Source organism: Botrytis byssoidea (genome assembly GCF_014898295.1).
Source record: "Botrytis byssoidea strain MUCL 94 chromosome Unknown BBYS_022, whole genome shotgun sequence".
NCBI classification, from domain to species: Eukaryota; Fungi; Ascomycota; class Leotiomycetes; order Helotiales; family Sclerotiniaceae; genus Botrytis; species Botrytis byssoidea.
In genome coordinates, this window is record NW_024065863.1 from 549,022 (window position 1) to 567,211 (window position 18,190).

An 18,190-nucleotide genomic window follows, 5' to 3' on the forward strand; every position below is an offset into this window, starting at 1 on the left:
TTCAAAAACAAAGCTGCTTCGTGACTGTTGTCAGAAAAGCTCCGGATACGATGCTCACGACCGTCAAATCATTAGAGGAATTCCAGAAGGAGGAATTCAAATACCTCCTTCTACCTCTGTCCGATCTCAGCCCTGATCATCCCATCCGCGCCTCCTAACAAAAGAAATCAACAACCCTCTCCTTGAAAGTCATGTGCTCCTCTGCCTCCCAATCAATGGCCCCCTCATCCTCAAATCCCAGACAACCGGTATCCAAATCCGCCTCCAGACTTCCCACAATTCTAGTCTTACAGACAATCTTATGCCCAAAATAAGCAATCGTGAATAATATCAAACTGATATACGCCACGAAGAACTCTCTGACCTGGAATCCAGGAATAAAAGCTGTGAATCCTTGGGTGAGGATAATCAACACCGTAAACACTAAACCATACCACGCAAACCAAGGTTGCCACATTGACTTGTAAGGTAAACGATCACGACTGATACCCCGGGCTGCTAGTGCCTTCATAAAAGCAATATGACATCCGCAAATGCAAGCCCAACTAATAAATCCAGCGACGGCAGAGATATTTTGGATCCAAACAAATGCATCACTGCCTCCAGAACTCTCATTCAGGAAAGCCAAAAGACCGAAAATAGAGGTAAATGCGACGGCATAATAGGGAACTCCACCTCTAGTTGTCTTCAAAAAACATTTAGGCGCGCAATTGCCTTCCGCAAGACCAACCAAGATACGGGAACCGGAATAGACGTTGGAATTCGCGGCGCTGAGAACGACGAAGAGGAGCACGGCATTGATGAGCCCGGGAAGTGTCTTGACACCAGCTAGTTTGGCGGCAATGACGAAAGGACTAGCAGATGCATCTGAGCTCCCGGATAATAAATCTGGGTTGTCGTATGGAATCAAGAGACCGATAAAGAAAATTGTTCCGACGAAGAAAAAGAGGATTCGGAAAAATGTCTTGCGAATAGCGGCCGGGACGTTCTTCCTGGGGTTCTCGGTTTCTCCAGCTGCGATTCCGACGAGTTCAGTTCCTTGGTAAGAAAATCCGGCTTGGATAAGTACAGCCCAAAATCCGACGAATTTGGAAACGGGGTTCTCGGGATTGATGAGGTAGGGCGCAAATGCACCTGGATTGCCCCAGTTGTGGAATCCGAGATAGCCTTGTTGACCTGCTCCGGCATCGATACAGATACCGAAAATGAGGAATCCCAGCACGGTGATGACCTTGATGAGAGAAAACCAAAATTCAATTTCGCCGAAAAAGCTGACAGGGAGGAAATTGACGCCAGAGATGACGACGAAGAAGACAGAGATAAAGATGCCGACGTTGAGTTGGGGCGCCCAGTATTGGATAATGAGACCTGTGGCTGTGAGTTCAAGAGCGTAAGTGGTTGCCCAGGAAAACCAATAAATCCATCCCATGGCAAATCCAAGCGAGGGATCGATGAATCGTGCTGCGTAGAGAGTGAATGCTCCGGGAATGGGAATGAAGGTTGCCATTTCTCCCAAGGACATCATGACGCTGTATATGAGTGTACCGACAAATGCATATGCGATGAGAGCACCTGCTGGACCGGATTCAGCGATGGCGGATCCGGATCCTATGAAGAGACCTGTGCCGATTGTTCCACCTAGTATACATTATTAGTATTTTCATTCTGTCCCAATACCCTTCATCAACCATCTTGCGATGAGTGAAGATGAAAAGACGTGATAGTCCATAGAGATAACGAACCAATAGCGATCATCTGCAAATGTCTACTCTTTAGCTTCCTCTGCAACTCCGGCCCACTGCCCACCTGAATAGCCTTCTCTGGATCTTGCGACGAATGACCCGAAGCCGAATCTTTTTTGTCATCTCCCGCGGCCTTATTTGCTGCCTGAATTGAGTCCATCTCCATATGTGGAGCCATGTTGACAGAAAATGCGCGTGCGCAACCTTTTCGAGATTTCCAAACGTAATATCTTCCTCCAACTTCCAAGCTGCGTTGTCCTTCTCTCACCGAGATCCCTTCCTGCAGCTACTGCTGTGTGTACCGTCTCGAAACCGGGCCTGGGACGCAGTGCAAAGACTCAACAGTAAAAGACTGAAACTGAAAACCTCGACGATTTCAAACTACGTCGAAAGGCTACAGTAACAGACAATTCCGTGAAACTCTTCACTCCTCTCCTATCCCGCAAGTATTCACCACGATGCACTTCCAATCACCAACTCTAGAGATCCTAAATAATAGAGGTCAATTCTCACGCAACAGTACAACGAATTTCAAAAATATTAACAAGAAAGAGTGCATGCATGAAATCAAAAGAAGAGAACAGTTGACATAAGAAGGGAAGAGTCATCCATATAGCAAATTCTTGTCTGTCAAAGAAATTTGTGCGAGCTAGCGTCATGTCCTAGCATCTGGCCCCAATATCCCCATCCAGATTGAATAATCCATCGAGGAAGATAAGTCCTGCTCTTCTGACTGGTAGCCTTTTAACCCCAACATAATACTACTCTGTCAAACGACTCAGACCGATTGACCCCGAGAAATCCAATTCTATTGATAATCTGTTCTTTTAAAGAGGGCCAATACTTGGCCTGTGAGCTGATGTATAAATTTCAAAATCGAGTATGCGCATCACTTTGCTGAAAATGAAAATTTTTGCAGCCGCTTACCGAGGAGACTTAACTAAACCGAGTTAGCACGTTGGCGAGCTTCACGAAAAGTCAACGAGTTAACTTTTTTTCGACATGCAAAATTGGCGGATTTCCTTGTATTTTGCAGTTTAAAGTTAGTAAACACGAGCAATCAACAACTTTATTCGAGTATCAATTCTAAGAACAGAATAGTGACCAGTTCTTTTGATATAGACTTCTAAAATCTTCAAGACAATGACAACAATGACAACATCGGCAAACGAAGCCGTATGCCAAGTCAGGGTCCATCGAAACATTTTCCGACCACCGCTTCCGATAAATCTCACATCATATTTTTTTTATATGCTAGGAACGATGCAGTTGCAAGTGCATGTAAATGATAATAAACCCGTTGGATTAACAAGGGAATGAATCACATGTATAATCCTATGCCTTTAATATCCGACACTGTGCGTTGATCAAATAATCTGATATGTATCACGGTTTGCATAAAACCATCAAGTGGGCTAAGATTTTCGCCGTAACGCTTTTTTACCTAGAGCCTCTGCAAATTTTAATAGTGGGGTTTCAACTGTCGAAAAAGTAATTCTAAAATATGTCTGCCGGCGAGCGGCGTATCCCCTAGCGTATGGCAATGGCAATGGCAATGGCAATGGCAATTATAGATTTGCTGTACAGCTTCAGAGGATCGAGACACCTACTACAAGATTTTGCTAAACATTAGCACGAGGCTTCTCAAACCAAGGGATTTTGAAGCATCAAAATACAGCCTGTCTCAAACAAAAACTGGCAGTGTTAAATAGATCCTTGAACGTGCAGACGATCTTGATGCAAGAAAGTTGTATTCATTGTCGCCATCATGTTCCTGTCACTCCTCTCAGAAACCCAAAGTAATTCATCTCTCACCCCTTTCTTCTCTTACTTCTTGTTCTTCTCCCCCCAATTTCTTTCTACCTTTCCCCAACTTGCCAGACTACTCGGTACAATTCACAGTAACCACATTCGTCATCAACCTAAGTAGCAATTTGCCATCATCTTGACCTACCTACAGTATCGTCCCTAGATCCCCGTCATTCGTCGCTTGTACATTGCCTGCACAAAATCCAGTCTCTTCCCCAAAACTTGATGCACATAAGTCGTACCTCTTGCTCCACTTCCCATTCCCTACTCTTTCCCACTACACCATACCTACTCTGTAATTCCCAGCACACATGCAAATCCAACCTCACATCCCAATCAAAAACAGACTCATAACACCACAAGCAAACCCACACCTTGACTCAATCTCTCAATTCCAACAAAAGTGGGTTTACGAGCGGAAATCATTAATCAATCGACCCTTAAGTTCCCCAGTTTATTTTCGGAACAATGACCTTGCTCAGGAAAAATTATTGTTCATTTGAACTTTTCTCACCAAGAACCGTTGGTTTTGAGTGACCGCCATTATTTCAATTGCTTTTGATCAAGGTGCATTCAACACACCGTTGGCAATGGCAAAGCAATTATGCGGGTAACCTGGCAGTAATGACCACAGTTGAGAGAATTCAGAAACTTTTGCTTCACTCTCATCGATGAAGGGGCAAAAAAATCAGACCTCGGCTAATGTTATCAACGTTGGCAGCTGCTTATCTTCACGTGATTTCATTCCCATAGTCAATATCTGTCAGATCAGATCAGATCAGATCAGATCAAAATGTATCTTTCCCGCCAAAAACGGAGCCTCGGTGCGCTTTGGGTTGTTTTGCATATGTTTTTTCTTGTATTTATATTTTAGTTCTTTTAAAGGCGCAGTAGCTTTTAGAAGGCGCAATAGGTCTGTGTCGCAATGGGAAATGAAATGGTATCTTAGTAAAAAAAATCCTCCTGCACCGCACATCAACATGACAAGTCGCAATGGCTCTTTTGTTATCCCTTTTTCCCTTCATCAAAAGTCGCAATGGCAGACACGTCGCATCGGAATCGCATCAAATCATCAATCATGATCTCTAGAAATATAATCATAACCCAAACCTCAGGTTTATGACTTCTGGTTCTCCACCTTCTCCTGTCTCGAGTCGCGGTCCAACGAATTTCGTAGGGAGTCTTCGTCGGCGGCCTCGATGACAGGACCGGTGTAGAACTTCTTGCCAGAAACATACCAGTAGATGGTAGAAAAGCCTAGGATCAATCCTAGGAAGGCGATGGCGTAGTTCATGTTGAGGGCAGTCACTGGTCGTTCGGTCGGGAGAATGAAGATGATACTGACAAAAAGAGTCCAGATACAGGCCCATGCATTTACAGCAGTACTGAATTTACCCATATGCCATGGACCTGGCTCGAATTTGCCAAAGAAAAGTTTGCACGCAATTGGAATACAATAACTCCAATCTAAAGCAATGGCGCAAACATTGAAGACTCCAGAAATAGCAGTGTATGATCCAAGACCGATAAGGTTGATAGCAATGCAGAGGGCGACAGAAATCCAGACGGCTGCAATGGGCGTTCCTGTAATGGGTAAAATTCGTGTCCAAACTTTGGAAAATGGTACAAGCTTATCACGGGAGAAGGCAAAAACAGTTCGGGCCAATGATTGCTAGATTCGATGTCAGCCCATTCTTGCCAACGGTAAGCGGGATTTATAACATACCATAGCAGTAAAGCAAACAAATTCAAGGATGATGAATCCGCAAACGGTGTAGAAGATACCACCTGCCTTTCCTAGACTGTTATAAAAAAGTTGAGCGACTGGCTGGCCAATGCTTGTGCCAAGAATGTCGGCCGGGTCACCCATGCAGAAACAAAGTACGATGTTGAAAAGAAATCCAGCAACGTAGGTGAAAAGCATAGCCATAGAGATAGCCCAGGGTGCTTTCTTTTCTGGTTCAGAAATTCTAATAGATTGATTAGCCCAAATGGTCCAAGAAAGTGTTAGATTACTTACTCTTCAGTGATATGAGCGGTAGCATCGTAATCGGTCATGGTCCAGGAAACGGAGAGGAAGCCGAAGAGGAAACTCCATCCGACAGGGGTCCAACCGGAGGTTGAATCAACATTGGTAAAAACATAGGTGGCATCATGCTTGTTCGGGGTTTTGACCAAAAGAGCGATGCAGCACGATACCAAAACGAGAACGTGGAAGATAACATAGCTCTTTGTCATCTTTTCCATCCAGTAGGTAGATAGTGAATTCACCAATCCAGTAAGAAGCATCAAAGCGGCCATTACACCGACCGTTGTATTTGCATTAATTGTATAATCGAAATCTTTTCCAATGGAGACGGCCGCTAACAGCATTTGAGATGCACCGTATTGGGAGGAGGCAACACCAGCAACCTGTCCAAGAAGATTCAACCAACCAGTGACCCAACTAATGGATGGTACCCATTCCGTTGGTGTGAGTCGTGAAATTGCAAAGTATAGACCGCCGGAGGTAGGATATGCAGAGACCAGCTCAGCGACAGAAAGCTAATATCAAATGAGCAAGATGTTTAGCAAAAAATGTGGTTAACATTGAACTTACAGCAATACACATGCAACCAGCACCAGAGATTGCCCAACACCATACTGCCGCGGCAGATCCACCAGACATAATTGGGTAGGAGAAAGTGGTCATGGTAGTAGCAAACAATCCACTGATAGAAACGGCGAAGGAGAAAGTCGAGAGGTATCCGAATTCTCTCTTGAATACAGGTTTGTATCCAAACTCAGCAGCGAGTTGCGCATCAGCATCAGGACCTTCCTCCATACCGACGACGTTTCTTCTATGTAAATCTCCTTGATTGGTATTCTGATCGAACACTCCACCAGAGGAAGTGCCTTTGAAGTCCGCCATGGGGTGACCTTGGTAGTCTATCGTTAATTATACCTGAATATTTCAGTGTCTATCGAACCAGATGCGGGCCAATTGAGATAGTGAGTGAGTACCGAAATCTGGAGGAAAGTCAAAAAAAAAGGAGGGGAAACTCTCCAGATATATAAAGATTAGAAACAATAAAAAATATATGAGCGTTTGCCGTGTTCCAAATACTTGACCCATGGATGGCAGAATTAATGGGCCTTGGCAAAACTCAAAAATTCTTTAGTTCCAAAACAGGCGGCGAATGTTAGCAAAATAGTCAGCGACTTCAATTTACGTAACAGTGCAAAATACCAATCTTACCTCTGCGGTATAGTTGGAAAGACATGATTCCTTACGAAGGACCGGTGATTGCTAGGGTTTTAGCAAGTCAGTAAGAAAGTAAGCGCGAGTCAACATGGATACGGTGGTCGGTCGGGCGATTTTTGAGGTTAGAGTGGGAATGAATGGAGACGAATGCATCATCTTGCAGGAGAAACAAGGTATGTGAGAATGAAAGCACAGAGATAGGCTGAAATGGACAAATATCGGTGGTGCCGTGAGGGACTCCCCTTGTATATCATAAACGACGAATAAGTTGTACCAGGTAGATTTGGGAGAATAACTAGCATTCTGCTTGGCTTCTAGAGTTCGACGGTCAAATGAAGGGGCAAAGACGGGATACGCGTAGCTTCCCACAAACCGCTAGAGGGCAATAACCGAACTAGGATGGGAAAATCGAATGGAATCATGAACATCTCCATGGGAATTAGAGTCAATAGAATCTTTTTGAAAACTCAATTGACATCTTTGCCATATCAGACGTTGGGATAAATAATTGGATAACCCCATGGATAAGAATTTAGTTGTAGTTACAGTGGTGTGGAGGTGATGTTACAATAGAATTGCGGTGGGGTTCACAGTGGAATCTTTAATATGTCAAAACGTGTGTTTCATTGGTTGTGCAGCTTTTGCTCTTGATTTTCCATTTAATCAGATTTAGCTTGCCCGTCTACCTTTCTCTCTCTGTCAAGTGTCAACCATGTTCCAACCACCCGTAATAAGGCAATTACAGTACGAGGAGCAGCTAAGGTGCTTTCGCCCCCATGAAAATTTCGTCCCTTGTACCATTTCCTCATATGTTTTGAAACTTGGTCTAATCTCTTGTTTCTGAGCCTCTTTTTCTTGTTTTCTCTGGCGAGTCTTGTGATTCTTGTCCTCATTACCGCGTCTTGGAAACTGCAAGATCAATCCACATCAGATTAGTTTTCACACTGTAGCACCCCATTGTAAGGTTGGCATTATTATTTTACTCCAGTATTGTGAATACCTACATGCGGAGTTATTCTTATCACGATGAGTATTACTGCAATAGGCATCCCGGTAGTGGATCAGAACGAGAGGGGAGGGAAACGAGGAAAAGAGGACATTTTACATCTTGTATAACAATTACAGCAACAAATAGAACCTTTCGGGGATTCCTCGCATTGAACCTTCACAGCTTCGGGATTTCAACCATTTGAGACTCGTCAGATAGATCTCTGATATTCAATCCATACCTAGGAAATTCTCCTTTCACTTCCCCTACCGTATTAATTGGTTTATAGTATAATATCTTATAGCCAAAAAATCCGATTTTTGATAAGATTGAATATATTCTTATATAACACATAATACCTTATATTCCAGGTATACTGTAAATATTATCATCTTTCAAAGCTTTTTCTTTTTAAATACCTTCTTGTTTTTATTTTTTATACTTTTTTGTCTTTGTTTTAATTCAAATTTAATAAATATATATATATTTTTTTAAAATAAAGAATTTATTTATTTAATATAAAAAATTCAAATAAATCGAAGAAATGAAAAGTAGATTTAATTAAAGGTTTTATTATAATTAATTCTAGCTTTATATCTTATTATTTTATTCAAAAAAAGATTTTGGAGTTTTTAAAAAGAATTGAAAATGGAAGCTAATAAAACATTTCCTATAATTTTATCAATATTATATTATAATCCAAAAAAAAAATCTTTTCTTAACCTAGACTATGGTCCACTAATCCAGTATGACTAATAACTAAATATTATACTATGAACCAATTAATACGGTTATTGCAAACGGATCCAGCCTTACACTACCATATCTGGAGTATTTCCGCGTGTCCCCAGGTACTAGAGCATTGACACCAGGCTGGCTGGCGTGTTACTCCGTACAGATAACACCCGCATTATGGGACTGCTCAGGGGCGTAATATTGATACTGATATCGCTATCTACAAACCCTCCTGGCAAAGATAGGGCAAGTGAGACATTCCTTTAGATTCTATTTAACCAAGGTTCAATATACTCGAATGGGCATATCTCTCCCTGATAATATAATCTTGACGATTGATAAAATTCCTTGTCGACTTGATTCGAAATCATTATCTATTGAATTACTAAACTCAATTTCGCGGATCATTGAACGATTTTGGACCCTGAAGTTTGGCAGGTGTCTCAAACATTCTGTCAATGGTATCAATGTCCGCTCAGGGTGACAGACAAACTTTACCCAATAGCATTGCCATGGGACGCCTACCTCATCTTGGAAGATATTTCTATCAATAGGCTGCAATTCCATGCTCTATGCTTCGTTAGTCGGTTGCGATACCAACTTTGCATGAAAGTACTATGCGCGAAACGAATCTATTTATAATCTGGAGCATTTTATCTTCTTCCAAAACTTTCACTAGCTCTCTTCAAAGAATCGATTTAAGACAACTATAGTCACGTGAATCTCACGTTAAATTTGGTCCGGAGCTCTCGGAGCGTGAGTCTGAAAATACCTACTTGGCATTCCTCAGCTCAAGACAAGCGAGTTTGCCTCTGATTAGGATTGCAACCTTGTTCTCTTCTTCTGCCACTGCCACTTCGAAGCTACATTATGGGTGATTGTCTATTAAGATCCCTCCTCCCATACCGTACTGTGCTTTAGAGCAAACTTTTATCAGCAGCTCAAACTTGAAGATGGCGAGAGTGGACAGCAGAGTGGGTACAGAAATGAATCTCGGAGCAGATCCTTTCGCTGAACATCTCAACATTTGATCAAAGCTACGGTGCTCCTCGGACATTCACTTAGATCACTCGGTAATCATTAGCAACCAGTCTTGTTGGTTACCCATGTAATAACTGGTATATTCATTCATTTCACATTTATCTCCATTCTTACAATACTTACCAATGTGAGTATTAAGCTATCAATATATAAAATAGCTAGGCTGAAAAGGCTAGAAACTGGTTCAAGCCGCTCTTCAAAAAGTGATCGAAGGTTATAGCAGGTGTAAACGCTTACCATCCAGACTGCATCTCTTGCTAAAGAAACTGAAAGTGTTACACATTAAACCGAATTGTAAATATCTTGCCGACTCGATTGTTCACTTATTGCCGATGTCGTAGCGAATGTACAGTTTGAATCATGTTATGATGTGCGTCTTTCTAGTTAGAAAACTCTGACAATCATCTTGATGACGTCTGAGAGTTTTGAAGTATACGTGTTTATATGATCATTAGAGGTAGAGAACTATTTGCAATGAGTGGAAGATAGTATTCGACATATACAATTAGGAAATTTATACACAGCAACTAAATTGATTTGTCGAAATCAAACCGCCTGCGGTCGGTATCATAATCATAATCATGCTTCATGAAAAACAAAAACAAACGACCCTGCCACTAATTTTATCTTAATCCATTCAGCCCCGGCCCCGAAGCTTTCCCTCAGTACGCCGCCCATTTCCCTCGTCAGGCCTTACACGAATCTCTTTAAAAACTCCATTCCCCTCTCTACTGCTCTTACCCCCGCATCGCCACCTCTATCCTTAGTCAAATCAAAAAGATGCCCCGATGCCTCCAAAACCTCAATGCCTGCCTCAACTCCCCTTTCTTTCAACGCCTCAAATGTTTTCTGGCTTTGTTGCCAAGGAATTAAATCGTCTTCTGTACCATGAATCAAGAATGTGGGGGTCTTGTAGTGTGAAGAGACAATGTGCGAGTAAGGTGATATGCGGGCGATTTGGCTGGGTGAGGGCATGGGGAGATTGTTGTAGGAGGTGGTGGAGGGAGAGGTTGTGTGAGAGGTGCAAAGCGATGGGAGACCGTTGATCAAGATTGGTAATGCTTGCGCGCGCCAGTTCATATGTAAAATAAAGCGGGTGCGTGGATCCTGTAGAGAGAACAATTGAGTCGAAGCACCAGTGCTGGTTGTGGGCGTATAACTTGTTACCGGAGTATTCTGTACGCCCTCGAGAAGATTATAAGGTGTGGAAGGATCGGAGATTGACATTTTTGGGAAAACGGGAGTTTTCCACCCTAGTTCAGATAATCAGAACTTTTATACGTATTGGGAAACCGAGGAGAAACTTACATTGATCGTCATAATTTGTAGGACAGTAAAACGCCAAAATAGCTTCTGGTGGTTGAGTCCCTTGCTCGAGAGATGTGAAGGCGCTGGACATGGCGAGCGTACCGCCGGTGGACCATCCAAGTACAACTACTCTACTACCGTCTACCCTTTGCTGAGGGCAATTCTCTAAAATGATGGATGGTAAAGTATTTCGGGCCCATGCTAGCGCATCACAAACATCGGACATGGCTCCTTCGCGGAGTGGTACCTCGGGTATAAACCGATAGTCAATGCTGACTGGGATAAATCCGTTGTCTTGGAGCAGTCGAATGTGCTTTGGATTTATGTCTTTGCGGCTGTATAAGGTATGGCCTCCACCATGGATCATAAGTGCTGAAATTTGTCAGCATGCTATTCTAACCATCATATTTATCATTTTGCGTGGCACTCACCAACAGGTCTCTCAATTTCATTCTTCGCGGTACTAGAATCATAATAGACGTCCGCAAAAAGTCGACATTCACCAACCATCTTATACTCCAGCGTTTCATACTTGAAACTTTCTCTCGGTCTCTTGGGAACAATACTCGTACTCTCGGGAGCCTCAAGAAATCCTGTGATGATCCTGACAGTCCGCGATTCAGCACTAGAATTATGTGTCCACGAAACATGTCCAAATCCAGCTGTTTTCATACTCGATTCCCACAACCATTCATCGGCCAAAACGTGGGATCGTCCGTCTTCGAAAAACCACCAGCCATCTAATAGTCCAAATACCAAATCGAACCAAAATATATTACGGGTGAATTCGACTAGTGAACAAAAGCCGTTGGGCAGGAGCATATCGCGAATATGTGCTGTAGAATTGGTGATGTTTTTGGTTGCATGGATACAGTTCGTTGATAGCACTATGTGAAACTTTTTTTGCATATTTTCAGAGACTGGCTTTTCGATATCTAAAGTTGTAACAGTGACGTTTGGATATTTGGCAAACCTTTTCTTGGCGGCATTGACGAACATGGGGGAGATGTCGGAGAATGTGTATTCGAAGGGAATGTTATTGGAAGTGAGAAAATCTATCATGTGTTTTGTTGTCCCTCCAGTTCCTCCACCTATTTCAAGAATTTTAACGATTCCGGAATGGGCGGACAGAGCTTGGTGAAGGAAATGTGTGAGGTGGGCGGTGATAGCCGCTGGAGCTGGAGCGGTGGCATACCATTCTTCCAACAGAGTTTTGTTTTCTCTTTTTCCAAAGAGGAGCTGTACAGGATCTGCTTTCCCTGTAAGACAGTCTGCAAGATTGGATCCGGTGACGTGGAGAACACGGTGTTCAAGGTGAAATAGTGGTGCTTCTGCCAAAATTTCCTGATACAATTTAGAAGATGGAGCGGCATTGACCGGAACATTCGTTCGCAGAAATCTTCCTTCACCACTCTTTATCAAATTGCCATCTTCCAATATATTGTACAACTGCGACACCAATTTCTGATATTTTGGAAGGAAATCAATCGACGGGAGAACTTCACCGGTAATTAAAGACGGAATGAGACACCCGAGCTTGACAAAGGCCTCGACAACATAAGATAGGACGAGCTTTTTTTGCGAAGGATAAACATTCTCCCAAAAGCCATCGAAACCTGTCTCTTTCGCAAACGTGTCGAACTCACGGCGAACTTTGTCAAATACCAACTGCGTTCCCTTTAAGAAAGATGAATTGTCCGGCGCCAAGGTTTTGCTTGTAGATTCCTCAATGACAATAGGTTCCTCGACCTTCTTCAGAGTACAAGTGAGAGCCTTGGCATCAATGTTCTTCTTTTTGATATCCGTTTTGACAGGCTTTAAATCTTTTCCAAATACAGCAGCACAGAGTTCTCCAAAAGTTTGAAATTCATCCAGTGCTAGATTTCTAACACCGAACATTTTGCTGATATCATTGCCAAGCTCGATAGCTAACAAAGAATCTAGTCCTTCATCTACTAGGTTCATCTCTGGTTTCACAGTACCCTCGGGGAGGTCTAAATGCTCGACCAATAGCTGTTCCAGTCGAGAAACTGGATTGAGACCTGCTGAGAGTGGTGATGTTTCTTCGTTATCTTCTTCCTCGGAGTGAATTATCGTAGTAGCGATGGATCTGTAGCCTTCATCTTCCATAGGTGTCGAGACTGTCAGTTTTTCTATTTCAAAATTATCAAATGTGATCCGAGATTCATCAATGACAATAGTGCTGCGAGCGTTTGCTTTAGCTATTGTCTTGGTTAAAGAATTGATATTGACTCGCATGAAAATGGCGCCAAAAATCGTTAAAACAAGCTTATGGCTTTGTGAGTCGAAGACATAGATATCATTCTCTACTTCTCTTGGTCCAGTTGGCGAATATGTTGAAAAGACCGTCCATGCAGATTGGCTATCTGATGTATCCGGTTCTTTATGATATTCAAGATCAGATATCTTTGTGCAGACATTGACTTCATTGTCATTGATGGGAATAAGACAATTGACGTGGAGACCGGCTACTTGAATAAAGTTGTCCAACGCGATTGGGTCAATTACAGTCTTGCGTCCTGAGCCTGAGAACTGACTCTCTTTTGGTAGTCTAATCTTTCCGACAATCTCGTGCTCCCTTGCATAAACATCCCTTACACCTTTATAAATTTCGGAATATGTTACTGCCCGAGAAAACCTGTCGTATATCTGTGTTCCTTGGAGGCTTTTCGCCTTGGCATCTGATTGGATAGCCGTGAGGCGAGTTTGTGGTATCAATCTTTCCGTTCGTGAAGTGCTTATTGGGAAACTGTCTCGCAGCATTATCTTACCAGTAGCATGTATCACTAGTTGGAGTGAATTTCTCTTTATTGTCGGACTCTGGCTTGAAAATTCGAATAGCCAAGACTTGCCATCTGCTCTCAGACTTAAAGCCACTGATTTATCAAGTGCTTTACCCAAAGGAGCTTTGATCTCAAGGTCTTGTATTTGAGGAAGTATAGGCAGGTCTTGATGTAACTTGTAGTTTTCAAGAATCATAATCGCAGAGGATGCAAGTTCCATGTAGAGAGGGGCAGGACAAAGTGGTTGCCCAAGAACTGCATGACCAGTAATATATTTTTGGTATCCTTGCTCGTGTACATTAATCTGAAATTCGGCATGACTCCTATCTTTGTCATGAAATTTTACAAATGACAGCATGGAATGTGGCCGTTTGGTAGAAGAGTCTTTTGGTGTTGACGGTAGAGGCGCGGCGGTCTGAGGTTCATTCCATTCCAACCAATGACGTGCCTTCTCAAATTGATAATGAGGTAGATCAACTCTTTTGTAGTTGTCTTTTTCGCAGCGGTGATGAAGCCAAAAGTGAGCTTTACTTCCAGCTTTCCAAAGTTCAAGTGTCGTATTTGTTAATTGATCCATGACTCTTTCGCTGTCTAGTTTGATATCCAAAAACTGGTGCAATTGAACGGTAGATATTCCCGACTTAAGTGCTCTCCTAGCCATTTTGGTGATGGCTGATCCAGAACCAACATCTAGCCATGTGCAGGGACCAAATTTTTGATCGATACGTTCAACTGCATTGCCAAAATAGACTCCTGTTCTCGTGTGTTCAACAACCAGTTCGGGACTAGGAATCGACCATGCTTCATTTTCAGAGCATGTTTCAACATGAATCTTGGGTTTGCTGAACTCCAAGCCTTTCATAGTTTTCATGTACTCAGGTAAAAGAACATCGGTTAATGAGGAGTGATATCCGTGAGTAACATCCAATTTCCTTGCTTTGAGTGACGAAAACTCCACTGTGTTATTATTGAGGATTTCTTCGACCTTCGCAATAGCATGATGGGTACCGACCAATACAAAACTTGTCGGGCCGTTGTAACACGCAACTTCGACTTCAAATGCAGGCCCTTGCTTTCTCGCCAAGTCAATAAGCTTATCCAGTGTATCTCGATCTGTTTCGACAGCTAGCATAGAACCGTTATCATGGCTCCATAACTTCTCAACCAATTCAGCACGACCAACAACGAGCTTCAAACCATCCTCCAGAGAGAGAGACCCTGCAACCGTCAACGCTGTCAATTGTCCAAAACTATGGCCGATCAGTGCGCTAGCTTGAATACCGGAATCTAGCCACGTCTTAGCAGCGCTATATTGCAGGACGAACAGTTTAGTGTGGAGATTAACTGTGCTAGGATCAGGACTGGAGTCGAAGATGCTAGGGAATACGGAATTCTTTCCCAAGAACCGCAGAACCTCATCGCAATCAGCAACATGACGACGGAAGAGTGTCGATTGATTGTATAGATTCCGATTCACAGAAGCTGTAGCACTTGTTTGTCCACCGAAGCACAATATTACCGGCTTGGCCTTCTGAGGGAGGGTGAAGTGGCCTTCCACACTGTTTGTCAGCGCATTATCGAGTTCGCGAAGGTCTGAAACTGCCACCGTGAAAACGTTGGAAAAATTCCAGTTCTGAATTTCTGCTAGGCCATAAGAAAAATCGCGCAAAGCGATAGAGTTTTGACAGAGTTGGGGAACTTGGTTTTTTAGACGATCGCAATAGGCTGCCAAACTTCCAGGAGAATTTGCAGATACCCTGATAGGATATTTAGCTGTCATAGACGAACTCCCTGGGCCGCTAAGATGATGAGACTTGAGAGCTTGGGACGGTGGTTCAATCACGACTATAGATGCATTGCTCCCAGATGCACCGTAGTTGTTGATGCTGGCGATACGGAGATCAGCTTCCCATGGTGTCGTTTGGAGCGGGATCTTCATTTTGTCTGGTTCTAAAGCTCTTATCTTGGGATTTAAGGATGAATGGTTCGCTTGTTTTGGTATTGATTTGTGCTTCATCATTAGAAGGACCTTAATTAATGATGCAACACCCGAGGCACCTTCCAGATGACCAATATTGCCTTTCATCGATGCTACATGTAATGGTATCGATCGGTGTGCTCCGCCAAATACTTTGCGGATTGCATTTATTTCTATTGGATCTCTGTTTTGAGTCAGCTTCTAAACCATCAAGCCTGGCAATATTGCAGAAGATGTAGATTCCCAAGATTATTGAAGAAGAAGAGATAAACCTACCCGACCGGGGTTCCTGTCCCATGAGCTTCAACATATGTGAATTCCGATGGACTGGAGCCTGCAAGTGCCGCCACCTTTTCGAACAACACCGACTGAGATTCTAAATTTGGCACCGTAATACTCGTGGAATTCATACTCTGATTAACAGCAGATCCAGCGATAACTCCTAATATAGGGTCACCGTCTGAAATGGCATTCTCCAATCGTTTCAACACAACAATTCCCACACCCTCTCCTCTACAGTATCCATCAGCTCCCGCATCGAACGGCTTGGTCGCGCCGGTCGGACTCAAAAATGACGCTGCCCCCAAATTCTCGTAAAAGTAAGGACTAGTGTATAGGGAAACGCCTCCTGCTAGAGCCGCTGAACAATCTCCGGCCTGCAGAGATTTACATGCTGCGTCAATTGCAACAGCTGAAGAAGAGCAAGCTGTGTCGTAGATCACTGAAGGCCCTGTGAAACCGAAGAAATGACTGACTTTTCCACTAAGAAATGCTCGTAAACTACCTAACGATGAAAATGCATTTGGTGGATGTGAAGCAATATTATCGTTGTAGTCAGAACCGCAAGCTCCGAAAAAACATCCCACATCATTTTGCTCATTGCCTCCTTCGCTTTTAGACATTGATTGCCGGCCAAAATATCCACTGGATGAGAGAGCATTATAAGAACATTCAAGTAAGAATCTTTGTTGTGGATCCATGGACGCCGCTTCTCGAGGAGATTTCTGGAAAAACCTATGATCAAATGCATCAATATCATCCACGAAATTGCCATAGAATGGCTGTTTCGAAGACCTCCTCAAACCCTCGACAGAAAATCTGCCATCTGGTATCGTTCGAAGTAATGACTTGCCTTCAGTCAAAATATCCCAAAATTCTTCAGGTGAATTTGCTCCAGGAAATTTGCACGAGTATCCAACCACTGCAATTGAGTGTTTGGGATAGAAATGCTCTTTCGGTGGACGAGACTGCAGAATATCTTCTTGAAGAGGAGTATTAATGGTATGGAATCCATTATCAGGAAGGAACTTGCTCAGCTTTACGACTTTGAGATCAAATTCACGAACAAGCCGGCTTGGGATGCAATCGACAAACCCGACTTGAAGAACATGTCTCTTTTGACTTGCATCCAATTGAGCGACTGTGTTTGAAATGGTCGCATACCATTTCGATTGCCTTGAAAGCAATGAAACCAGCGCTATTTCATGAAGTGGTCCTTCACGTATTTCTTGTCCATCCTCACCTGTTCTCAAAGCGGTCCGAAGACTTTCTGCTTGGGGGAATTGTAAAGATTTCGTTGATGCACATAGTTGAATAAGTTTCTGACAGACATTCGTTTGAACAGATGAATGGAAACGACCAAAGACAACCAATGGTATTACACTATACCCTTGATCCAGCAAGGCTTTTGATATAGGATCGCGAAGTTTCTGGGGAAGTGTTATCGTGATTTTAGTTTTGTCGGAGATAACAGAAATATAAGCCTAGGTAAGCACAGCCACCAGAAATTAGCATACAATCTTGGAAACTCCGAGAATCTCACGTGGAGAATTCAACGGTATTAAATGTGGCTTTGTGACACCAGCCACATAATTGTGTACTACAAGGACAACTTACTTCTGGAAAATCCTTCAAGAACTCGTAAACATCGCAAACGGGTTTATTCTTGTCACTCCAAGAAACCATGACAGCCGTTGTCAGATTCTCTCCCGCATTCGACTGATCTAGATCAACATAAGCGCCTATGCAAAGAGCAAGTCGCAAGGCATTTGAGCACAGTTTGACCAAAGTGTCTTCGTCCGAAGCACATGTCACAGCGGCTGCGGTCAAAAACCCGATACAGAAGCCCTGGGCCCCAATCGGAGTCGCAGATGCTAGGAAATTATCATATGGGTGAACAGGCCCGTAGTGGGTCTCGAGATAATTGAAAAACTGCACAACGTGTATGATGACTGTGAGGGGCGTGCAAACCATGTTCGGTAAATCCCGATTCATTGGCTCTGGTACTAATGAACCGGTTTCCAGCCATTGAATCAGGAAGGTGCAGTATTCCACTGCGGGTAGTTTCTGCAGAGAAGAATCATGAGCGAGTAGTGTTGGTAAGAAGTCGGGAAGCTCCGTAATGGCGTTGTAAAATGGCTTCAGCCGTTTGTTAGAAACTAAAGAGTTTCTAACGGCGGAGAGGTGGGCCGCGTCAAAGGAATTTGTCTGCGGTCCAAAGACTAGCGTTGAATGTTGAAGTTTCATGCTCACTAGTGGCAT

At 43.1% G+C, this 18,190-nt stretch overlaps 3 protein-coding genes across 3 annotated transcripts; all 3 read right to left on the reverse strand.

The window, feature by feature from the left end:
- Window positions 1-154: 154 nt before the first annotated feature.
- EAE97_009554 (uncharacterized protein) lies at window positions 155-1,920 on the reverse strand (the record flags this gene model as incomplete). The annotated part of the gene is made up of 2 exons (XM_038880069.1): window positions 155-1,638; window positions 1,743-1,920. The coding sequence occupies 2 exons, from the start codon at window positions 1,918-1,920 to the stop codon at window positions 155-157; spliced, it is 1,662 nt and encodes a 553-aa protein (XP_038729180.1).
- Window positions 1,921-4,668: 2,748 nt separating this feature from the next.
- Window positions 4,669-6,462, reverse strand: EAE97_009555 (uncharacterized protein; the record flags this gene model as incomplete). The annotated part of the gene is made up of 4 exons (XM_038880070.1): window positions 4,669-5,223; window positions 5,278-5,521; window positions 5,572-6,095; window positions 6,151-6,462. The coding sequence occupies 4 exons, from the start codon at window positions 6,460-6,462 to the stop codon at window positions 4,669-4,671; spliced, it is 1,635 nt and encodes a 544-aa protein (XP_038729181.1).
- A 3,790-nt stretch (window positions 6,463-10,252) lies between these two features.
- Window positions 10,253-18,190, reverse strand: EAE97_009556 (uncharacterized protein; the record flags this gene model as incomplete). The annotated part of the gene is made up of 5 exons (XM_038880071.1): window positions 10,253-10,812; window positions 10,868-11,239; window positions 11,299-15,833; window positions 15,926-17,358; window positions 17,546-18,190. 5 exons carry the CDS (start codon window positions 18,188-18,190, stop codon window positions 10,253-10,255), a joined length of 7,545 nt encoding a protein of 2,514 aa, XP_038729182.1.